Source organism: Patella vulgata, chromosome 2, assembly GCF_932274485.2.
Source record: "Patella vulgata chromosome 2, xgPatVulg1.2, whole genome shotgun sequence".
In the NCBI taxonomy this organism is placed as follows: Eukaryota; Metazoa; Mollusca; class Gastropoda; family Patellidae; genus Patella; species Patella vulgata.
The window spans coordinates 34,313,436-34,339,453 of record NC_065880.2 but is presented as its reverse complement, the minus strand read 5'-3'; the positions used below and the strand labels follow the sequence as shown (position 1 = coordinate 34,339,453).

Here is a 26,018-nt window from a genome sequence, read left to right as displayed (position 1 = left end):
ATATCACTAGGGCTTTTCAGCTCATGACCACAATGCTTCCCACCTAATTTGAAAAAAAAAGATATGTTTAAAGATATGATCTCTATTGTGTTCACAAGGTTTTGGAAAAAGGGACATAACTCTTCTCATGACGACAGCGCTTACTGCCGAATTTGAAAAAAAAAACAATCGTTAAAAACTACCAACTACCGTTGGGGACGGGAACGGGAAGGGGGGGGGGGGTAAAAATATAGAATTAGGGGTATTGGTTCAATACGACAATGATGCTATATCTATTTACAGTTTAATCAACTAACGGGAGATACGTACTATTAAATATCAAAACACAAAAATGCACGTACAGTTGACCCTATAATATAGACAACAATGATGCAAGTATTTACTTGAAATGCCATCAAATATGCTATTCGTCAAACCAAAATAAAATGTTAGTTGTAATTTACAATATAATTTGTTCCATATATTAACCATTATGACAACAATAGACAGCTTCATATGGGATTCTTGAACTGATTTTGCAAAGAAATTTCATTTTATTTCTGTTATACGAAGAGTCCTTAGAACATTATCTTAAATATTCTTCAATTGTTCAGCAGCATGTCACTATAATTGTCAAATAATTTATACATCGTGTCTTTCATACAGATTATCTATTTCGGTTTTAAACCTCTGTCGTAACTGTGGTCGTTTGTTTTTAAACGTTGGTGTTAATAATGAATTTTCAACTGAAAACAGTTCTGGGTGGATGTAGATATCTTTTACCTGAAATATAAACATGAAATATAAACAATAGATTAATACTTAAACCACCAGAAAAGTGGGACTTTAAACCCGATTTCATTTTACCCGAAAGTTTCTCAAGTTTTATTTTTATTTTACAGTTAGGGATATTCTTTTTGTGAATTCTTGGATTGCCCGGTGATCAAGGCGCTGACTCACGAACCCATCCTTATTTGTATCCCAGTTTCGGCCCAGAAAGTACCACTTGTTAGTGGTTCATCACGGATGGCCGGTAAGGAACAGCGCAGTCTTGGCGCGCACGTAAAACGATCCTTTGCAGTTAAAATTCTACGAAGGGTAGGCGGAAACGTCGATATCCCGGCAAATATATCCCTCACGTACAGTACACTGCATTGTGTATGCCCGTATATGTCTGATATTAATTTTAATTTATAAGTAAATGAATAAATGGAATTTTCACTGGGTATATCTTAAACAGAAACATTGAGTAGCTTTGTTATAAAATACAACCAGGTAGGTGGTACTTTTATTGAAACGGTGATATCTACGCCCCCATATTATGTTAACATCTCCAACTTCACAGTTAATAATTTACACGACAGGAAGATGACGTGACACAACGGACTGAAGCCAAAGACAATTTTATGACAAATCTGGTCGCCGAAATTTTATATTTAAATTAAAGCTTGTATATGTGTATAGACATAGATCACTAAAGTTGTCAAATTACCTGCTCAAAGCCTTTAAGGCGGCTTGATTTACCTATTGCTATCATATCTGAATAAACTAAATCTTTTATTTTCTGTAAATAAATAAATAAAAAGGTTCACACACACAAGGAAAGGCAAGTAGAATTGGTGGGCATGGGTTCTTCCAAAATCAAATATGAAAGTAAAAGCCTTCATTCTATGCTTGGGTGGATAAAAAAATACAAATCTCAAGGGATAATCATATAGACAAGAGCCCATTATCGAGTAAGTAATAAGTGTACTTCCGGAACGGGAATAGGCCTACACAATGGCGAGGAGTTACCACGTTTTCCAGAAAGAATAATAAAGGCCTCAATGATTGTAAATTCCGGTGTAAGTTCAAGTTGAGAATTGTCCTGTCTAAAGATACATTAGGCAAAATTTAAATAAAGAGCTGGTCGTTCTTGCTATAATAGTTCAAAATAGATTATGAAAAATGAATATATTGAAAATGTCATTGAAATTACTTTATTCTGGGTGTTGGTTTAGGGGGTTGATTGTGGACTTTTCATGTTAATAAATGCCTAAATGATAGTTTATATAACATTTGAAGCCAAAATAAAGACATCATAAAGTGTAAAGGCTCTGGCATATTCGTTCAGAAAGGAATGACTGTAAGTAAACCAAATAAATTGGATATTGTGGTATACGTATATTACTACAAATAAAAAGTAATTCATGTTCTCCATCGGTATATACACAATTCTTTACCAAGACTTTAGAGTTACTTGGTTAGTTAGGGAGTGGTGTGGGCGTTTCGCCCAGGGTTGGACTTTTGTAGGGGTGTTAGAGGGGAACTTTTGGTCTACTATGCGTAGAAATAACGATTTCTTTTTGTCAAGACAGCAGAAAAATACAAAACTAGCGACACAATTTTAATTTTGTTTCTTGTTTAAAGGTTTAAGTGTTTGGCTCGAGCGGCACACTTTGAAATAATGCATTGACAAAAAATCTTACATTTGAAACGAATAAACCATGAATTCTACGATATACAGATGTGGAGCATTTAATATATACAATTATTATTAGAACATATTTTGGACAATAAATAGGACTTATTATAATAGTGATATTGTTTTTTACCCGACATTTTCCATAAGTTATTACCTTAGACCTGGAGACAACTTCTGGATCGGTTGATATATTATACTGTTTAGCAACGTTACTTATCACATCTGGATCCAATACTACAACTGCCATACAATACGCCTGTAAAATATACAGTAAACATGGCGTTGTATACCCACCAGTAACATTGTGAAGCGAAGCGGTCTCAGACGAGGCTTTCGACAACAGAGGCGATTATTCAAGGTTAATTCCTTGTGTAGCTCAATTGAGGACCCATCCTTATGACTAACCAACCAATACTAGCAAGTTTTTTTAAAACTTAAAATGTCGAGTGTTTATAAGGTTCCTCCTTATGATCAACCTCCCAACAAGTTTTAAAACAAAATCTCAAAAACGCTGACTGGAGACCGTTTCAAGGTTTCGGTGAAATGGACAATAACTCGGATTAAAATCAATGCACGACCATAGTCCCAATAGTAATCCGAAAAACCTCAGGACATTTATAAGATTAATGAGCAAACCGATGGACAGTACAAGGAACGGAGGACAGGCTCGTGATAATAAAGAAAAAAAACCCTGAATAAATTGTGTTTGTGGCAGAAAATGAACATCGAAAATAGAATTCTCTTCATGTTTACGTTTGGACTGACTGAAACCACCTTAGCCATCATACACACGTATCTATTTATATTGTCAAGTGTGAAAAGTGCTATAGCGCCATAGACTTTTGTAGAAATGAGGCAATCTAATTAAAATATAGATCTATATTTCGTTTCGTTTTTTATACTTTCGATGTTTTGAACTATAAAAACGAAACGAAATTGGATCTGTGTTTTAATCAGATTGAGAAATGAATACGTCTATTAATCTCAACAAATGCTATAGTCCTATGTATACCAGTGGTGTTTCAAAGATGACAAACCTATTACCCTAATGGAGTCCATGGCAATTTTATGCGGGGACAGGATGAGGTGTTGGTGGCTCGTTTGGGCAGTTATCATGATTGTAAAATAAACCTTATCTTACCTTTAGGCTATTTCCATCAACAAATATTTGAGCAACATATTGACTTTTTAAATATGCAGCTTCTATTTTTTCTGGTGCGACATATTCTCCCTGTAATATAAATGAATGGCCTTATTAAAAGAAAATAACAGAAGTCCACCAAAACTAAAGCACATCTTGCCTTATGTACTGCAGCCGTACTCTAGAAATTTCTAAATAAACTGGGAGTGACTGTAGGTCCAACAAAGTGGTCTTGGTGTTATCCCTATTGGTGCAAAAAAGTAGGACGTCAAAAATCATTTATTTTCTTTTCTAAATAAACTAATTACCTGACAAAGTTTGAATATGTGTTTTCTTCTATCTATAATTTTCAACGTACCATTCTGTAATATAATGCAAACAAATCTATGTATATCTTAACATACATTTATCTATTTACTAAATCAAAATTTAATTTGAGGATTGAACATGTAGATTTTGTTTATTTACAATCACAGCTATAGCCTGGATGTCGGGTGTTCGATCCCTGCATTGGCCGAGAAAGTTCATCGGGATTTTCCGACTTGGTTCCCCCTTGTCAGTGGTGCAGAACGGAGGGCCTAACAAGGACAGCTGTCTAGTCCTTCGGATGAGACGAAAAACCGATGTCCCGTGTATACATTGGAATGCACGTAAAAGATCCCTTGGCAGTTGGAATTCGATATAAGAGTAGGCGATAGTGCCGCTGCCCAGGCAAAATTTCCCTCATAGCACACTGTATGGCGTATGCCCGTCTTCATTAGCCCAGTATAGGAGCAGAACAGTAGGACGTTAAACCCCATTTCATTTCATTTCATTTCATTTACAATCACAGCTATGATTTGGACCAACAATTTGAAAGAATGCATTGACAAAAAACGTGCGTGTTTAAAATTTGAGATGCCTTGGGAACAAATGATGTATGTGGACGACCACTTGGATAATTATCATATTCCGGTGTCTGATGAGGACTGGTCAATACCCTACCATTTATATAAGATTAGAAAACTCACAGGTAACCATGCACCGACATCACCAGTACGTAACCAACCATCTTCATCTATTGTTTCTTTTGTTTTCTCGGGATTTTTATAATAACCTTTAAATACATTTACGCCCTTAATACAAATCTGAAAATAAAATATGACATTATTCAAAACTTATGCGCACAATTTAGAGATTCAAGCCTAATAAAATAATAATAGTAAAGGAAAACCTCATAGTTTATTCTCGACTTGAAAGACGTAATGAGAGTGCAATACGTGGTTACCTCCCCTTTTTGGTTTGCGGCGTAGTAATCTAATTCGGGTACGTCGATCAACTTAATAGAATTACATAAACAAGGAGCACCAACATGACCTGGAAGTAAAATGACAGAAAATGTAAGCTACTGCCTATGGCAGGTCTTGAGAATCCTGTTATAATATTCACGAAAAAAGGGACGGGAAAGAAAAGACAAATAAAAATCGACATAAAGATTGAATACATTAATTAAAATATAAAAATCAAAACTTGTAATGCCATAAAGACATCTTCCCAATTGAGGTTGGTGCACAAAAGTATGCGGTTTGTTTGGGTTAAATTGTACGTACCAGACGTCGTATCACCTGGTAAAGTGCACGATACTGCTGCCGTGGCTTCTGTTTGACCATATGCTTCAAATACCTGAAATAAAACACAGCTTATCAGTCCTTTGTGTTATTTCCATTTTATAGAAATGCTGTTATGATATTTCCATTTGTTAAAAATGTCAGTCCTTTATGATATTTCCATTTGTTAGAAAATGTTAGTCCTTTATATTATTTCCATTTTATAGAAACTGTCGTTATGATATTTCCATTTGTTAAAAATGTCAGTCCTTTACGATATTTCCATTTGTTAGAAAATGTTAGTCCTTTATGTTATTTCCATTTTTTAGAAAATGTCGTTATGGTATTTCCAATTTATAGAAAATGCCAGTCCTTGTCCTTTATGTTATTTTCATTTGTTAGAAAAATCCGTTATGTTATTTCCATTTAAAAGAAAATGTCAGTCCATTATGTTATTTCCATTTTATAGAAATATCAATCTTTTATATCATTTCCGTTCGTTAGAAAATATCTTTATAGTATTTCCAATTGTTAGAAAATGTCAGTCCTTTATGTTATTTCCATTTTATAGAAAATATCAGTCCTTTATGTTATTTATATTTTATAACAGTCCTTTATATAATTTCCATTTGTTAGAATATGCTGTTATAGAAATAAGTACGAACAATCCAAAACATTAGACAAAATTCGAAGTCCTTAAAAAAACGGTATAGGCAAAATAGTGTAATCAGGCAAAATAGTGTAATCAGCAAATTGACTGTTTACCGTGTACAAAATACACGACGGACAGTGGTAACAGGTGTCTTGAAGAGTAAGCTTACCCAACCTGACGCCACATCCGCCTAGCTGCATCCAAATCTCGGTAAAATAGAGTTATTGGCCAATGGACTTCCCGTATGTAAGATGCACATGATGAACAGTGTTAACAGATGTATAGTGGGGCGGTTAAGCAAAAAAATGTGCATGAAACTTGGCACATAGATGGCATCAACCCTACTGATTATTTTGGGATGTGGATCCACCTCAGCAGCTCCCCCTGGTGGTCGTTACGGCCATCTTTTCCAAAATGGCCGCCTATTCATTGATATACATATAACAAGGGGTGTCACAATAAGACATTTTTTTACAAATCATTTCAGGCCAGCAATTTCCAGATGCAAAATTGCTAGCTGAACACGATTTTTGAAAAAAGATTTATCTATGACGTCATTTTCGTTTGGGGTTTGCCTGATTGCAAAAATGGCCGCCAAAATTTGAAGAAAAATGAATTTCCAGATAGGATGGGTGATTATCACGCAATGTATGCCTTGTAATATATCAAATATAAGGTTTTTGTTGTAATTGAACTGAAAAATAATCTCTAAAACTAGTTTCCCCAAATCCAAGATGGCAGAAATTCAAAATGGTTGCCAAAATATACCCAAAATGGCGGTTGATCAGATTAAAGTCATTTCACTGTTTGATTTGGTTTGTAATATATAATTTAAAGGGTTTACATTGTCACTGAACTTAATCTAAAGACAAAGGAGATGAAATTAAAAATGCCTCAGTTGGCCCCGCTGTATTGTTATGGGGTGGGGGGGGGGGGGTGGAGGGTCGGAATAACCAGATATTTTCTCCAAAGAATGTGTCAATTCTTAACATTATCATTAGCATCAATTACAACAAAAACCTTATATTTGATATATTACAAGGCATACATTGCGTGATAATCAAGTTTAAAAGTAGCACTGTCGAATGATGTCCCGAAACCAGGGTCTTTGAAGAGACAGTCATGCTATCGTTTACATATGTGTTATTTCTACTTGTTAGAAAATGTCGTTATGTTATTTCCATTTTTTAGAAAATGTCAGTCCTTTATGTTATTTCCATTTTATTGAAAATGGCGTTATGTTATTTCCATTGGTTAAGAAATATCAGTTATTTTTGTTATTACCATTTAATACAAAATTACAGCAGTATATTTATCATCATAGATGTTGAGAATGAATAACAATGCATATTGTATTAGATAATAGAAAGGATAAAATGCTATCCACTGAAAAGCTGAAAAATATCTTACTGGACATCCAAAGACAGCTCTAGTAAAATTCATGGCATCAGCAGATAATGGCGCTGATGCTGTGATAAGTATTGATATTCTACCACCAAGCATGTTTCTTATCTTCTTTAATACCAGATAATCCCAGATACTGTTATCACGTACGACACCCCTTTAATAAAACATAAATTACATATAAAACAGAGAGAGAGAGAGATAGAGAGAGAGAGAGAGAGAGAGAGAGGGTTTAACGTCCACTCGACACAAACTAGGTAATTTCGGGACTAACATATGGAATAATTCGCTTGCGCGTAGGGGTCTTTAGCAGTGGGAGGAAACCGGAAGCCCCGGAGAAAACCCACGAGGTTGGACAGGCGACCCTACTCCTTGTCACACACAACCGGGGATTCAAAACCTCGCCAGTTGACTCAATGACAGGCTTTATGATACAGCGCGCACGTGCTAACTATATAAAACAGACATATAGACAAGGTACCACACGAACACCAAGAATAGTGATTTCTAGAATGTTTAACACGTGTTAAAGCCAAGGTTTTCGTTCCCTTCTTCATTAACCGTATGAAGAAGAACGGCAGAACGTTAAACCGCATCTTATTTTATTTCCAACGTCCTCACAGGAGATCGCGGAAGAAATCACAATGGAAGAAATGCAGTGATCATTTACAAAAACAAAATCGATTGACCTAGAACGACGGATGGATATACGAACACAGGTGACGATAATTTTACATTTTCCTCTTTTACAATAAAACTGGACATTGTTTTATAACAAATTGATACAACTAATATGTTTCCAAGGAAGAAAATATTTATTGTTTCACAAGAATTTTATTTACCGTTTAACTTCAGCAATCTTTCTGTTGATAGCTGTCCTTAATAAAATACTTTTAAATGAATATCCTCGACAATTGCTATGCACCTGTAAGAAATAAAATAATATATATCTATTAAAAATATTCAATTTTTTTCAATCATTCAAATATGGACAACTATAAACGCCAATATTAATAATTTATTGACCCACCGTTCGTCGTGGCCATGTGAGTAATATTTTTTTTAAATCAATTTGGGAAAGCCCTTTTAAAGAGATACGTTTTAAGTGATTTCTTAAAAGATATCAAGTGATTTAGATTTTTTTATATTGTCAGGTAAATCATTCCATAGCTGTGGATCGGCAGCACCGAAGGACCTGTCTGCAAATGTGTTTCGGTTTGTAGATGGAACAAAAATTACTGACTGTTTGAAGATCGTGTCGAATATTAGTTAGGGTTAGATTTAAGTAAATCAATAAACAAATTTACTTAGTATTCACGATCCTAAATATGGAGAATGGCCTACCTTGTCGTACAGTCTTGTTAATAATCTCGGTACAGTTGGAAATATAGTTGGCTTTAATTCTTTTATATCATCAAATAAATTCTTTATATCACCGGAATAAAAGCCAACATGGTAACCATGCATAAAGGCGCTGATCTGAAATAAATATAATTTTCTGATTAGCCGATACACTTATAGCATCCAATCCATTTCGATTAGCTGATACACTTATACCATCCAATCTAGCCAGACTACTCAATATACTCATACCGCCCAACCCATTTCGATTAACTTATACATTTATACCACCCAATCCATTCAGACTACCCTTTACACCCATACCATCCATTCCATTTAAATAATTCTGCTCATTCAGATCGCTCCATAAATTTAGATAACATCGCCCAGTCTACGCATTAAGGTCATTCCATAAATTCAGATAAATATAAATACTCAAAGATTTCTACATTCAGAAAAAAAGAAATATTCATGAAGATATGCCAGAACTCGATTATTACTGATCTTACCTGCATCGATCTTTCAAACATATGTGTTAATGGTAAATATGAAATGTGACAATCATTTGGTCCAAAATTGTACTGTAAAAAAAAAAGAAGGATTTAAGATTAGTTTACATACAATCTATTCTCTGAAAAAAAAGAGATATATATTTATTACTATTATTATTTCAATAAATTAACCCATACACTACAAATATTTTAATACTTCTTGACAACTGAAGTACCGAGACAAGGATATTAAACACCCAGTTGATGAACGTGGTACACAGGGCAAAGTATGCATGGTACTACTTTATCATGGAAACGTCAGTTATTTTGGCATGTCCAGTTGATGAATTAAACTACTATTACACTAATTTGTCTTTCTTCGACAATCACTGGTATTATTTGAGCTATTATATGTTTTACACTGATAGCACATTTACCTACCTTTACTAATGAAATTATTCCACTAATATGCGAGATCAAATTTTCATGGGTTAACAAAACACCCTTAGGATCACCTTAAAATAAAATGAATCAACATGTAAATAAGCACCTAGTAAAATTTCCAATCATTCAAAAAATACTCAATATAAAATCAATTGTAACTAAAGATAATCGAATATTTGAAACTAAAAAAATATCTGATATACACAGGTTTAATATAATTACATAAGTTTTTTTTTTAAGATATGGCATATAATAACTTATTTTATGGTTCAACACGATGGGCTTCTGTTTGGTGCTATTTGTATCTGTGGTAGTATATTTTATGGCGTACTTCAACAAACAAAAATTAGATATGTAAACAAAATTAATGTTCTAGCGACTGAAAGATCACTGAAAATATGAAAAGCTGATACAGGCAAAGGTTGTGAAATAAAAGAGGGTATAACGTTCTACATTTTTGCACCAACCGGGCTAATGAAGGTGAACATGCAGTGTACTGTGATGGAAATTTTGCTCTGACAGCGGCGTTTCCATCCACTCTTCGTCGAATTCCAAAATGCAAAGAGTTCTTTTAGGTGACCGCCAACGTGAATCCGACACCTCGGATTTTCCTCCCATCCGTACGACTAGACGTTGTGAATCCCATAAATATTGTATATATATAATAGAATGATGATTGTGTAATCCATCTCACCTGTTGTTCCACTTGTAAAACTAATAGTTGTCAGATCAGAAGGTTTTGGGGGCTACAAAACAAAATCATATGAAAATCATTGATTTCGATGGTATACTCCCGATTTCAGTTAATCCTATAATAATCAATCGTGCTGTTGCTTTATTTTACAAATTTAGCGATTAGAATCTATTGTGCTTATATTACAGAAATATAATAAAATTGTACTTACCACGGCATCGTGTAGATTCTTTGAACCGATATTCTAAAATTAAAGGTAGAACAACTATCATAAAATACAAGTACCAACAGGGACATCTATTATAAAATACAAGTACCAACACGGACAACTATTATAAAATACAAGTACCACCAGGGACAACTATCATAAAATACAAGTACCAACACGGACAACTATCATAAAATACAAGTACCACTAGGGACAACTATCATAAAATACAAGTACCACCAGGGACAACTATCATGAAATACAAGTACCACCAGGGACAACTATCATAAAATACAAGTACCAACTGGGACAACTATTATGAAATACAAGTACCAACAGGGACAACTATTATCAAATACTATCATAAAATACAAGTACCAACAGGGACAACTATCAGAATATACAAGTACTACCAGGAACAACCATCATCAACGATAATACCCATAGTACATAAACTGCAGGAGACTGTGATAACGTGCTTGTGAGTGATATTCCCCGGTAGAAGCAGTGCTTAATAAAGACTGGAAGTTTCCAACAAAAACAGTTATAAATACTATATTATTCTGAAAGACAACTGTCATCCAAAACAACTATACAAGCAAGGATAACTATTTTGAGGGATTTGTTTTGAAATAGATACTATTATTTCATATTTGAAAGTGTAGAGAATAAAAATGTAGTACATACCTCTATATCATGATATGTGTATAAAGTGATATCTTTAGTTTTAGCTAAATCCACATTGTTGTTTGACATTTCTTCTATAATTATAATTCTCTTTAAACTAGGCAGTTGATCTATCTGATCCAATAATATCTGAGCCTTTTTAGCTGTATCACAAACCACTGTCTCCATTTCAGCTAAAATCAGATAAATACATTATATTGTATAAAGCGTGTATGCATATGTATTGGCATTGAGTCTATCGATATCATCAAATCGTATGGTCTCTATTCTCCAGGACAGATTTGGAATAAGCATACGTTCTGAATAAAAGAGTAAAATCTCCGATATTAACACATTTCACTCCAGACTAAGAATATTAACATGTATTCGAGCGAATAATTATAGTGTTACAGTGATTGAATTTTAAGACATGTCTATTATTGAAAAGTCACAAAATATCAACCTCCCCCAGCCGTTAAATGTTTAATCCGACAACATGCTTCGTGAATGACACAACGTTTAGCTATATGGTTCAATACAGTGATCCTTGATAGCCAATGTTAATTATTCTGGATAGCAGGTAATCACAGGGAAACTGTAAACGGCCGAGTTCTTTAAATACGTACAGCTCCCGCATTAAATGAGAAATGACATCATTGTACGATTGGTGGATACAATATGTATAAATAAAATAAACCAAGTACGAACAATCCAAAATATAAGACAGAATTCGAAGTCCTAAAAAACGTTATAGGCAAAATAGTGTATTCAAGCAAAATAGTGTAATCAGCAAATGGACTGCTCCTCGTGTACACGGGTACTTACTTAAACTGATGATATATTTACAAGCATCTGGTCCCAGTGTATCATATAACGGTACTATTACCATACTGTACATATTACATGCTTGTTCTGTTGTTACCCACTGAAACTTACAAACAGCATCTTTATATAACATGCAAACAGCATCTTTATAAAACAAAACAACATCTTCCTAATAACACAAACAAAACTGTACAGAACGTACATTTGACCAACGGGTGTTAAGAAACAACATACATTATTTGTGTCGAAGTCTCTAGATTAAAAGTACAAGGTGACGTTTTGTAACATCATCCGGTATCACATATAACAAGACAGGAATAGAAGGTAAACATGCTTTAATCAACTAGATAAGTTTTTGACAAACTGTCTGGAAAAGAATGTGATCAGGCGTTCGGGGGTGGAGGGATGGGGGGAGGGTGCAGCGTGTGAAGCTTACTAGAAAGACAAAATAAACAATGTATCCAGATTCTACAAACTTCGATGAGTTTTATAATGTCTGCTGGTTGGTCCAGTTCAGTATTATCAACAAAGTTTCTTTCATTACTTATTTGGAGAAGATCCTCCAGTCTGTCGGGAGACATAGATGCTCTTAAGTGAGTATCTTTGATCATTAATATGTGTGCGTTCGCATAAAGCAATCGATACAGGTGCAAATAAATCAGGATACAAATTTTACGGTCATCCTTACTGAAAAACTTCAAAGGATTAGGTAAACAGACCCCACGATTACGATTCTCTATCCGATTCCCCCCTGTTTTATGTCCAGAATACTGGTCCAGTTTCATGCACAGCAGTTTTATTTGATGGATATCTTTAATGAATCATGTTGTCAGATTGTAACGTGTGATCTTGTTGAATAGTTATATTATGCTGATATAAGAAACATGAAGTCCAAAGTATACATATTCATTCCTAACAACCATTCAAATGTTTTGTTATATTGTGTGAATCAAGAAAAGAAAATCAGTACTAAGACGTGACGTTACCATAAAACTTCTCAACTCACCTCTACTCTATTTGAAGCATAAATTCCTATCATTGTGTCAGTACCAGGTGAAATTCCAAGCTCAATCATTCCAGATCCAAACGCATGTGCTCTTTCATAAACCTGTAAAAAAAGGATTTCTTTTATGGGTTTGAAAAGACCAACGAAAAGACCAGTGATGACAATATACATTTAAATTAGATCTGAGCGTTTGAAAACAAACTGACTTCCCGGAACATCTGAAAACCCTTTGAATGACCCGGTGCTATAGGTATACTTTTTCTCGCGCCGTATAATTGATTAAATCCAATGAATAAAAATATAATGCGAAAGTATAAGATACCGGCAAAGATAACACAAACGAGTTACGGTAATATTATGCTGATCTGTTATTTTAGTTTAGTTTCGATTACTTTTATTGGTAAGTTTTATAATATTACTAGATACATTAGCTATATGAGATATTATATAACGTACCTGCTGGTATGTCACCCATTCATATTTTCCACCTGGATCTTTTCTAGTTCCCAAGCATTTAGCATGACCTGAAATAGTCAAGTAAATGCCTCTCCTTTATTTGTTTCAAATTAAACATACATTATGCAAGAGCTAAATCTACCTACTGCAGGTCGTTCTTTAGGCCTGAAAATGTTTTCTAAATTATTAATTAGACATTAATTAACTTATCCAGGTCATAATCAACTCTCGATGGCATCGGATTTTTCCGATATTAAATAGACTAGAACAGTTTAGCCATATTTTGATTTAAACTTAAAATGAAGGAGCGAGACAGCTTCGAAAAACCAGTACGGTAGTTGAAATTATTGCACACGTCTTGTCAAACCATCAAAGGCTAATATCTTCGCTCGCAATAGAGTAATTTGAATGAAATTTTCAAATTATTCATTTTACATTATATATTCTCGAACTATTATAGCAAGAATGGCTAGCTCTTTATCTAAATCTTACATAATGCATCTTTAAGTTTTCAGTAGCACTATAATTACTAAGATATACATCTTATCGATTAATAAGTATTAATGGTTAAACCAAATCTTATCGCATTGACAGCGCCTTCATTTTATATAAAACGCATTTGTCAACAAGTGCAAAATGCGTATACTGTACTCCCCGGGGATATAAATACACAAGATCAAATCGTAACAAAATACAATTTAATATTAACATACGTGATAATCTTAGTCCTCTCTGAAAACATTCATACACTGTCTGTACATCTTCAAATAAATAGCCTAAATAATCATCATCTTTAAACTGGGGCAAACGTCTTCCTCCATCCTGGAAGAAAAATGAATGTTGTGTTTGATTACTTTTTGTTATTAGATGCTTTTGACACATGTGGAATCACATTTAAAGTCTATTGTGGATTTCTTCTAGGGTTTGTAATTTCTGTTAAGCAGGCAGAAATTCATAATAATCTGTTCTTTTATGACCACACTAAAAGTTAATATAATATTAATCAAAAGTAACATTTGACTCTTTACATTTAGTCCCCAATAAGTTGTGTTTTTATAACCACATTAGAGATAATAATGTAGCGAATTTGATCATGCTTAACTGCCAATCAATATAGATAACAAGAAATGCCAATTAATGAATCCTTCTCATTGTAATGGCGGTAGCACGAGTTTCTAATCTTAATGGAACCCCTTGGATAATATAAAATACAAAGCATATATTTATAAAAAGCCCATGCTGCCCATTTCAACAGAAATGTTAGAAAAAATAAACAACACCTTTTTTTTAAAAATCCAATAAGTCTGCTAATGTTATTTATTTAAGGACATTTATGATATTAAAACCAGCCCAAGCATGTTGCGAAGACCGCGCAGCTCATTGTGATCTATTAAGATATTTATTTGAATAGAAATATAACACAACCTAGTATTACTGAATACAGACTTATATATTACACATGTTCATGCACACCATTATCTATTATTCATTTACCACTTCTAAGGTAACGTTAAAGTAACAGTGAGGTGTCCGGTGAATGAAGATTATACAAAAGCGTATACACGTGTATACACAAGGCTTAAGTGTTTTGCCAGTCAATTTCTACACACGCCCGATAAAAGCAATGGCTGTCGAAATGATATCGGAGAAGAGCCCTCTTCAGGAGGTGTCACTCACCACACCCTCTCCCCCACACTTCTCAAGACTCAAAATATTATTTTAAACATTACCTTTGTTTCAACAGATTGGCACGCTAGATCATATGGTAATTTGGGTGATTGTGGTTTGGCATACAGATAGTATGCCAATGCTGATGCGCCAACCAGAGTTCCTGCTACTGCTATTTTACCATTGGTTGTTGCTAATAATTTATTACTTGATTCTATTATGTCATTCATCCTATCACAGTCACCAGTGCGATGATTTTATTCCCTTTTGGCTGGTAGATCTGATTACAAACTAACCTGAATAATACAGGATAGACAATACAAAATAAGTATCCTTATACTAAACATCCTGACCATGCGAACAGTGAATATAGTATATCAATAGTTTCATCTACTGCCAGGAGTAACACCAAAGTTCACAGTACAGGCTTATAATAAACCTTTGGTCTTTGTACCTTAACATTCCTTTTTTGCATAGGTATAGCAATAAAACACGAGATAAAATAATATATACCTTTCTAAGGACCCGCCGGTCGTGTGTAAGCATGCAAAGCCAACCATTCAGATATAAGTTTATTAGATATTTGTATTTTAAAACAAGCTAAATGTCCACCAAAACTAAAACATGGGTTGTAAGTTCACTGTGACAGTTTTTACAATAATTTAAAATTAGCTTACAGTTGTTCATGTTTGATTGCTTACTTCCGTAGTAAAGGTCATTACGGTCTACTACATGTCGACACATAAAGACACAAGTTAATAATTTATGAATAACCAATACATGACCCGGTGTCACGTGTGCAATACTATAAGCACAAAAAGTTATACGTCCGTTGGTGAAATATATATAAATAACGATTAATTAACTGGGCCTAATATATAAAGACGCATTTGAATACCCAAATATATGAACATAAATATGTTAAGATGCAGAACGACCTAATTGTTAAAGTAACATTTTAAAGGAGTCAAGTCTTTAACTCGGTATCACCCACAGTCTTCGACATTGCAAACACGTTTTATTGGTCAATTTAAATCAACATTGATGTTGTTATCTCACCGTGAAAAGTTAGGCTTCTGATATCCAATTTTCTAAGACAGAGTGATATCTTAAAATTGGCACACGAATCGTGTGCCAGAATGTTTTGGGGTGTCAGTTGTATGAAGCGACTCGATGACCGAGGCTAAACATATCCCATGTAGGAGAACACAACCGGTGTAGACTGAAATAATCAGACTCTTCGCGTATTTCGCCGAACATAACTGATTAGAAATTACAATGAAAACAGAAACGATCGAATGTAAATCAGTTTATATATATATTCATATTACATTAATTTATGCGTTGCGACCCATTTGTGTCCATTTCTAGGTGCCAAAGAATAGCGATTTAGCTCCTTTAAATAGAGCTTTGATCTGTATATTACTTACTTATTATCTTTTTATAGATATCTATATCATATTATAGCATTAACATGTATCCGATGTCTGTGCCCTCTCGTAGTATTACTAATAGCATTGTTTTAATCAAAATAGCTCAACATCATTATCGTCATCATCTTCATCATCATCAATTATAAACTGAACTGAGAAATCAATACTTACTTGATTCTTGAACACGAATTTGTAAAATAGTTTCAGCTTTCACGTGCACTGTTGGTGACATATATAAGACACGCCCATGTCTGTTCGTCCTAAAGTAGCGTCTGTGATAATGAAATGGGGGTTATGAAATCGACACTTGTACATATACTCATATAGATAAATAAAACCTCGTGAATATTACCTTGCTCTATATAATACGTAGAGAAGTAGACGATTGTGAAATACGCATTGTCACTTGCCAGTCGTATCATAGTAAGTTAAAGGGAGTATGCTTCGAGTAATATTACAAAATTTAATTTAATTGTATTATGTTTTTTAAAAGTTCGCGAGGCAGGGTGTACCAACCCTTTCATAAACACCTGGTACCACTTTCCATAATGAGTTTTTTTCCATTGCCTGTCCTTACTCGATTTTACAGAATTGGTCGTCTGCTGGTTAGAGTCGGGTTTTTATACGCCCACATTTTCATGTTCCTTTCGATATTCGCGCATATTGGAACGTAACTTCCTGAATTATGGCCCCTGATTGTACGAAAAATCGCGATTTTAGCTTGTGGACCCTATAGAGGTCATAATTTTTATCCGATTTTAAAAAAAACGTATTATTACATCACCGTTAGACCCTAAGGACGACTGAGTTTGAATTTCGTGAAAATCGGCAAAAAACTGACAGATAAATGGCCACCCTTCGTTCTCAAATACCGTAAAAATATGGTATATCATGGTTGTGGACCCTATAGAGGTCTCAATTTTTATCAGATTTTGTTGAAACTTGAAATATAAGTTTATAACCCAACGATCTCGGTTCCTGTCGATATTCGCGCATATCGGAACGTAACTTCCTGAATTATGGCCCCTGATTGAACGAAAAATCGCGTTTTTAGCTTGTGGCCCCTTTAGAGGTCATAATTTTTATCCGATTTAAAAAAACGTATTATTATATCCCCGTTAGACCCTAAGGTCAACTGAGTTCGAATTTCGTGAAAATAGGCCCAAAACTGACAGACAAAATGGCCACCCTTCGTTCTCAAATACCGTAAAAATATGGTATATCAAGGTTGTGGACTCTGTAGAGGTCACAATTTTTATCAGATTTTGTTGAACCGTAACTTCCTGGATTATCGCCCCTGATTGTACGAAAAATCACTTTCTTTTTAGCTTGTTCTCTATCCATCTCTCGAAAATGTGGCAGCCACTGGTTGTTTTATCATACTACCTAATAAGTCCATATTTAAATTTAGAAATTAAATGTTGATTTCAGATGTATCTATTTGTTTCATATCTAAGTATAAGATTTATTTTTATATCTGTCTGGTTTCCTCCCATTGCTAAAGACCACTACTCTCAAGCGAATTATTGGAATAAAACCAAAAAATATGTTCGTCCCGAAATGACATAGTTTGTGTCGGCTCTACATTAAACCCTATTTCTGTCTCTATCTTTATACGAAAACTTGCCCGTTTTTGTTTAATGGGTCGTGTGGGCGCCGCCTACTATGTAAATAAAGCATACAATACTTGCCAATATATATACTGAATAAACTACGTTAATGCGTAGGGGATGTAACTTTTTATAGATTGGTTCCTGAATCCCATTTTACTCGTAAAACAGTCAAGGCTAAAATAATGTACCTAGTTTAACGGCACCCCCTCCCCTCCACTACGCTTTGTGCCCCTATGACATCTTTAGAATTAGATAGAACATTTAATTAAAATTCATGGTGCTGGCCGTCCTTTTAAGGTAACATATATCATGCAAATTCATCTCACCAAAGCGTGTTATATGAATGGAGCGATGTTGAAAACGAGACGGGAGAAATGACCGGATATCAGATAGTGGAGTTATTGGCCTAAGACATTGTAAAGTCCATATGAAATATATAGATCATGGCTATGGTATATGTGTGGCGGAGTAGTTTTATCAATAAACACTTATGACTATTTATGGCAAATAATAAAACATTTATACATTAGTGATAATGTCGTATATCTTATCTAAGAGTTCGGGAAGACCACTCCAAAAAATAACATTACGATAACATGCGTTATGTCAACGTTCAGCAATAGAGACTTTTGGCAAACGTAAATTATTGGTCCGTATTGCGTATCCGTAACGATTTTGTGTGTGATGTCATCAATGCGTGTGTATTTCTCATACGTGAACCGGCACACGGATACGGCAGCACGTATCGAACAGCTTTCATACGGAAAAGGTCCGTATAATGTCGTCGTCTTTTTACCGCTGAAATGTTGTGCTGTGGCGTTTTTATGAATGTGTATCCTAGAACACGAAGGTGTATATTTGACGTGATTTTAACCATGGCAAAGACTGGAATTAAATTATTACTTTTGATGAGCTTTTCGCGGAATTTTCATATTTTTCCTGTCTGTCTGCACGCTGGTTGATCTACGTGCTAAATTTAGGGAGGTGGGACCTTGCAAATCTGTAAAAGGGGTATATTATTTCTGAAATGATACATTCATGAAGATTTTTAATAAGATTCGACACTAATTTTTTTACAAAAATTGTAAATAACTCAGCAACTGTCGAACGACTTCACTCCCTTCAGTAATTTGTAGGCTAGGTACTTGACTAGTACTGATGTTGATCTTGGTAGATAACTGCCATTATGCTGTAATAAACTACGCTCAGCTCAGCTACCCATACGTACGCGGCGCGAAGTCTGCCAAAACTCTAAAACTAAATTAACGCAACGTATCACGTGACGATACGGATACGTTATACGGATGGGAAAAATTCCACTTGCCAAAAGTCTCTAATGATACGATAATGTTACGTAGATGATTTAAGCCCACCGATCAACTTTGCCGAAGTCAGCCAAATACTGTTTCTGTCTAAAATTGATGTCAACTGTTAGCTTAGAAAACATCAACTACTGTTAATTAAATTGAATACATATAAGGGTGGGATGGAACCACAGTTTTTCAGAATTATATGGTTTTCTTATGGCGTCACGCAGGTTATCCACAATACACCGTCTGCCATCTTCTATGGCAAGACTTGTACCTTGTATGTATGAATTGGACACCTATCCTCTAAAGTCACATTCAAGTGACCTAGCCTATAATATCTAATTCTATTATTAATGCCGTAAGATTTATGGCGTCGCGACAAATATTGTGGCTCGAATTAAAAAAAATCCGCAAGACTTATTGCATTGTATCTAAACATTTATAAAACAAAATCAAATAATTTGGTCCATAGACGTACGGGCAGATTATCCTTTAGGCAGGTTGGGGTTAGGGGTGGGGATGGGGTCGGGGCTGTATCATTTATGCCCGAAAAATAGGCCTACGACGGCAGCGCCCGAATAATGAATTCACATAACGTTACAACAAAATAACCATGTCGAAATCTCGACACGCCTAGTGTAGCGAATTTTCTGGAATTACAGTTTTAATTTGAGAACAAGACACACTGGATCAAATTTAGAATTGATGATATCGTCAACGTAAGGGTATCTAATCCAGCCAGTGGCGGCGCCGGGGGGAAGGGGGGGGGGCGAGGTCCCCAATGGACTTGCTACTTTGGCGCTCACAAGGGGAATTCGTTAATTCGTTGAGGTTCGCAAGTCCGTTCGTTTGAACGGATATAAACTAGTGATCAGGCGACGAACGGTATCTGGGCAGATCTATTTATCTCGACGATCGGTGCCTGACAGAATACTGTAAGACAGCATTTCCGGCAGTCCATTTTTCACAATTTTCTGGGGGAGGACTCCCTACATTGACGCTCGTGAGTGGGCTTCGTCGTGATTCGCAAGTCCGTTCGTTTGACACTTTACCTCATCGACCAGTGCCTTAAATACTACCAGGCTGCATTTCCGGCAACCTGTTTTTCAAAATTTTCTGGGGGAGGCCCCCTACCCCTAGTTGAAGCTCGTGCCTTTGCCCCCTTAAACTTGGACTTTGCCCCTCCAATCACCGACGGCTGGCGCCGCCACTGAATCCAGCATCTGACTATGGTTCTGTAGGAAAGTTTGAGTAGGAAGAATTTTTTTGAAGAAATGTTTAGTGGGTGCCGATGTAAGTATTTTGAACTTGGGCGTACACTCACCACGTGATAGGTTATTCCACAATGACGTCATCAAATATGGCCGCCGATATTATATTTATTTTATCCTACCCGCTCTAGTTTTCCGTCGATTTCTATGAAATAAAGGCCAGAATGAAGCTGTTTATTTGAACTGATTTGAAGAACATATTTTTGGTAATTATATTTTATTAATTTTCAAGAAAACACATACCACATTTTTAAGCGAAAACGTGGAAAAAGTTAAAAAAAAATATAAGAAAATTATCATATCATTAGAGACTTTTGGCAAGTGGAATTTTTCCCATCCGTATAACGTATCCGTATCGTCACGTGATACGTTGCGTTAATTTAGTTTTAGAGTTTTGGCAGACTTCGCGCCGCGTACGTATGGGTAGCTGAGCTGAGCGTAGTTTATTACAGCATAATGGCAGTTATCTACCAAGATCAACATCAGTACTAGTCAAGTACCTAGCCTACAAATTACTGAAGGGAGTGAAGTCGTTCGACAGTTGCTGAGTTATTTACAATTTTTGTAAAAAAATTAGTGTCGAATCTTATTAAAAATCTTCATGAATGTATCATTTCAGAAATAATATACCCCTGTCTTTTTATATATAAAGAACTATCTGTGCATACTAATTACTGATGTCAAGCATAGTTACCGCAAGATGTGATGTCAAAATACATAGTTACCACAAGATGTAGTATCTTCTGACTGTGAAGAAATACACCGAGCGGAATCTCTCACACGAATTCAAAATGAAATTAGCAAACATATACCTAGCGTGAATAAAACCTATATATATATATTTATATGTATCACGATAATAATTGTTACCTTTATAATAGAAGCATTTTAAGACATGTTATTACCGTAAAGATACTAAAATATTGCAAACTGGGTCCGCAGTAAAGGGTACGTTCACTTTGCATAAAACAGTATTCAAACCAGCTTTGATGGCAAAATGTTTTTTATTTCTCAGAATCAAGGGATGAATAAACTACTAGACTGCAAAATTTCATAAGCCGCCTATGTTGTATTGTATTCAAGGCGCCTATTTCACACAAAATATTATTTTATATCCATGTGGACCTTCCATATTAACATCTATCTGCATAATAAGTTTACGAAAATATGCATTTAAACAACATTTAGATATTATCTACCACCTGTAGCACTTTCCCCTCCCTTTTTAGGGATGTGTTGAACAAGAGTATAGTAGTTTCAGGGCTCCCAAAACTAGTTTAGGTTCTTGCGTAATTTGGTGTCCCCGTTTAATCATGAATTTATGTCGTTTTTGATGAATTGCTAAGGTTGCCGCACGTTAGATGTGCAGAAGCTAGAAACACCAAGATATACTCTATAAAGCACAATTTACATTAAAAACGAAACTGAAAGCGAAACTTTTACTTTCGTCTTCGTTTTATTAGGCGCTAAAAATCTGGAAGTTTTTCGATATTTTTTGGCAATTGCGGACCCTTTTCCAGTTACCCCAGATATACGCCAAGTGACGCCAGAGACTATGTGTCTTTCAAAACGTTTCGTCGAGTTGCTTCTCCCAGGGCCTTGATGTCGCTGTCGCGGGCCATGAAATAAAGTCCACCTTATGTCTTTTGATGGATTAAATATCTTTAATATGTGCCGATTCAGAATCCGGATGATGCCAATACAAATTAGTATTCCAATATGACGACTTTAATCAAAATATGGCCACATTATTATGATAGGAAATTTCGATGTTAGCAATGTTGTGGCATAATACGTCAAATAGTAGGTTTTTGGGGTAGGCAAATTAACATTTGAACCCCAAAATGTGCCATGACCGAACAAAGCACCAATATGGTACTCAAATTTGACAAAATATCTATGTTCAGTAGACCATGGAAGAAAATATTACATTTAGCAGTCCAGATATTAATTCGGCGACGTCGAAAACCTACACCATCACATTACTACAATTAACATTGAAATGTCCTTCCGTCTTCATTATCCCAGTTGGGGCAGAACTGTAGGATGTTAAACCCCATTTCATTTCGAAATGTCCCGCCAATCTTGACCGCGAATGCGAATATAGTGGTCATATTGGAATAATTTTGGGTGGAACATATTTTATGTTAATACCTGAATTAGGAGACCACGAAAAACTATACAGGGGACTTTATGATTTTCTCTCTAAAATGGGTCTCATTTTGAATTTGGCTTCTTAGCGGAATTTGCCGTCACTTTTGGGGGCGGGGGGATGTCCAAGCTCTTTGGATTCAGCGAGTCGTATTCTTATAAAAAACAACCTTCAAACCGACGTCTGAGATAAATAACCAGAAAATGTATGGGGACAAATATAAGAACTTCTTCAAAATGTGGCTTAACATTACTAGAAAGATGATATAATCAAATTTAAGGATGAAGCCGAATGAGAGCGACGATGTAGTGGCCAAATAGATAAAACAAAAGCGACATTAAGGTGCCCAGCGACTCAATTTTTGACACCCATTTTGTGCTTGTACTGTGGAAGTGCATTGAATGATGCATGGATAGGGTCTACCGATTTTCAACTTTTTGGACTCTCTGGTATTCTGTTCCTATCCGTCCACATATGATCTGGACCCACAAAACGCCACTATAAAGTAATGCTTTTGTGGACACCACCAGGAGGTGCTGTTCACATTACCGCGAAAGTTGGTTTTGTAACACATCTCGGGTACATCTACGAAACTGGTGTCAAAATATAAATCTTTCTGATGATTTTTGAGGCAAATGTCAAAATTGATCAACCCCACCCATTCACCTTTTGGTTCACTACTTCTTCAATAAAAGACCTCTTGGCGGATGAAATTCGATATATGAGTAGGTTGGTGTGCCATTGCAGGGCACATTTTCCCTCATAGCACACTAAGGGAGCCAAATCGGAGCAGAACAATAGCATGTATAACCTTATTTTATTTCATTTCTGCAACAATTGAAATGAATCCGTCTTCCTGCAGCTACTCTGATAGTATCACCTATCGGCAATGCAGCAGTAGTTATACTTTTTTTTATCCCACCCCCTTCTCCATAATTGTAACACATTGTTCTTCTTTATCAACCCAACATAATGGGCATGCACTCTTTTCCGCATCAGCATTCGTTTCTGCTGTTAAGATGGTGTAAATGGACTAATTTTGGAAGAAATGTGACGTCTGATATGGCGTTGTGACATCGCAGCGACGTCATGACGTCATAGAGACATAACGTCGCAATTTTTGGACTCGCTGATACCGACTTCCTATCTGTCCGCAATATATTTATGGTGTCTAAATCCAATAGTTTTAGAGATATTTGCAATTTTTGACCGACAGCCGCCATCTTGGATTTGGCCACGCCCAACGTCCTTATTTGGACTACGGTTTTGGTAAACTTTCTTTTCCTTACTTATTACATCATAATGAGTCAATAGAAATAAAAAAAAACCTTTTGTTGCAATTTGTTCTACGTCAAACGTTAGTTTGACCAGCCTAGCATGTCATTAATCAATTTATATATTTTTTTTCATCATTTGGCCACTGCCCGAAAATTTGATGATCGGCTGAAAAAAGATTGTTTTTTCCGGGCTCCGGGGCTCGTACACGTATGAATTGGTCAGGAAAGTTTTTTTCATAAATATAATTTTAGGGCAAATATAGTCTGGATGTGCGAACGAAATACTATAGGAGGTGTGACATGTCCTTCACACGTGGTTAATAATAGAATAAATGCCGTACCGGTACGTCCAGGTGCATCAAAGTCGTGTTTTGATATCTAATTATGGATATTTCAGAATTCAAAACATTTTTCAACGTCTTTGCTTTACATTAATTAAACTATTGGATTTGGGTACATGTTTTACTTGGAGGAATCCATGTGAATTCGTGTCATTATACTAATTACATGGATCTTTCGAGTCGCTGATGGCGAGAAATCTAAAGGGACAATAACACTCTTGCTGGCTTAACAGCTCCAGAAAATAAAAAAATAGCCTTATTCTACATGTAAGTACTAGATGTGTTAGTGTCCTACCTGTTGTGTAAATTATCCATTAAATCCTATTTTAATTGTCCAGAGGGTTCAAAAATATTTTTAAATCCAAGTCACATTTGAAAAGCTTTACGTCAGGCTTTTCAAATCATTTAGTTGAATTTTTCCAATTTTTTTAAATTAGGTGTGTTAAAGATGAAATTTGTATCATCAATTAATTGGAATATTGTAAAATAGTACAATTTGTTGACCAGAATAAAGATTGGGACATATTATTCAGTTACAACAAGAGTGGTATTGAGCCTTTAATACGACGTTTATGTATTGTTTAATGGTCGAGACCAAAACACTGAGTAATATATTGTAATAACAAGAGGGCCGTATTACGCAGTGTCTTGCTCCAGACCATTAAACGACTTAAAATACAGACACTCCGCACGTGCTTTTACAGTGAAATACGTCACGCGAGTCCAGTATTTCACTAGTATAAATAATATACGATTGGCAAGTTTCCCGTACGATTATTTGAAATAATGGTACGCCAACATCAAAGGGTGACGTCACATCTGTATTTTAATTGTGTTGTTTTGTGCTGCACTAATAGTACAAGGACAGCGTACATAGTAACCGGGTTAGTGCTAAATGATAAGGCCAGCTCCATTTTTCGTCATAGGTCACGAGATGTAAACCAACCACAACCTACAATCTTTCCAACAATCACGTGCTCTAACCTTGTTTACATCTCAGCGACCTTGACGAAAATTGAGCTGGCCTTAACAAATAGATTTAGCCTATATAGTAACCGCGAGTTGCCACACAAGATAGCAACAGCGCAATGAATTATCTGTAATTCCTGTCTACGAAGAACCATCTATAGAAGAGGACTCATCCAAAATTATGGTGGGATATCACCTATAGGTATATTAAACAAACACGAGTTAAAACGGTCTGATTCTACTTTAGGGAAAATTGTGAAATTAGTTTATTGAAATCCATGTGGCTGTGAAAGACAAATATAACCCCACAAACCTCGGTCATATATGAATTAACCCTTGGACTGCGGAATTGCCGTCCCTCGTATAAAATTATAATTGAATTTATGAACCTTAAAAAAGTGTTGAAAATGAACAGATTTTCGGATTTTTTTTTGTTCAAATTTCGCAATATGTTTGTTTGATCGGTTTTCCCCAACAAGAAACACCAGCCCCTCACCCACAAAAGAAAAGAATAAAATTGTCAAAGTACCGAACAAAGATCTGTAATTATCAGTGAATATGACCCCAACCGTATTCAGTTTTTAAGTTAATTGGTAGTATTTATACACAAAGAAATAACCAATAGTA

The 26,018-nt window shown here is 35.3% G+C and overlaps 1 protein-coding gene across 2 annotated transcripts; it reads right to left on the bottom strand.

Moving 5' to 3' along the window:
* Positions 1–220: 220 nt before the first annotated feature.
* On the bottom strand, positions 221–17,227 carry LOC126810697 (long-chain-fatty-acid--CoA ligase 1). 2 transcript variants are annotated; one of them, XM_050535893.2, is made up of 22 exons: positions 15,539–16,607; positions 15,088–15,321; positions 14,071–14,179; positions 13,358–13,425; positions 12,902–13,003; positions 11,896–11,995; positions 11,092–11,264; positions 10,408–10,440; positions 10,197–10,248; positions 9,500–9,573; positions 9,077–9,148; positions 8,571–8,705; positions 8,069–8,151; positions 7,233–7,383; positions 5,174–5,246; positions 4,852–4,940; positions 4,595–4,711; positions 3,893–3,946; positions 3,585–3,674; positions 2,598–2,699; positions 1,472–1,543; positions 221–762 (listed from the first exon to the last, which is right to left on the bottom strand). In XM_050535893.2, exons 2-22 carry the CDS (start codon positions 15,253–15,255, stop codon positions 622–624), a joined length of 2,058 nt encoding a protein of 685 aa, XP_050391850.1. In that variant the 5' UTR covers positions 15,256–15,321; positions 15,539–16,607; the 3' UTR covers positions 221–621. The 2 variants fall into 2 exon arrangements, with proteins under 2 accessions (XP_050391850.1, XP_050391849.1); XM_050535892.2 differs by lacking the exon at positions 15,539–16,607 and adding an exon at positions 16,630–17,227 and having other exon boundaries at positions 222–762.
* Positions 17,228–26,018: the final 8,791 nt, after the last annotated feature.

Excerpts from the sequence above, each read along its gene's own strand:
- LOC126810697 (XM_050535892.2), bottom strand. The coding sequence starts at position 15,255 with ATGAATGACATAATAGAATCAAGTAATAAATTATTAGCAACAACCAAT. Across the intron at positions 5,247-7,232 it reads GAGCTGTCTTTGGATGTCCA|GTATTTGAAGCATATGGTCA; the intron begins GTAAGATATTTT and ends GTTTTATTTCAG. Across the intron at positions 4,712-4,851 it reads CCGCAAACCAAAAAGGGGAG|ATTTGTATTAAGGGCGTAAA; the intron begins GTAACCACGTAT and ends TTTTATTTTCAG.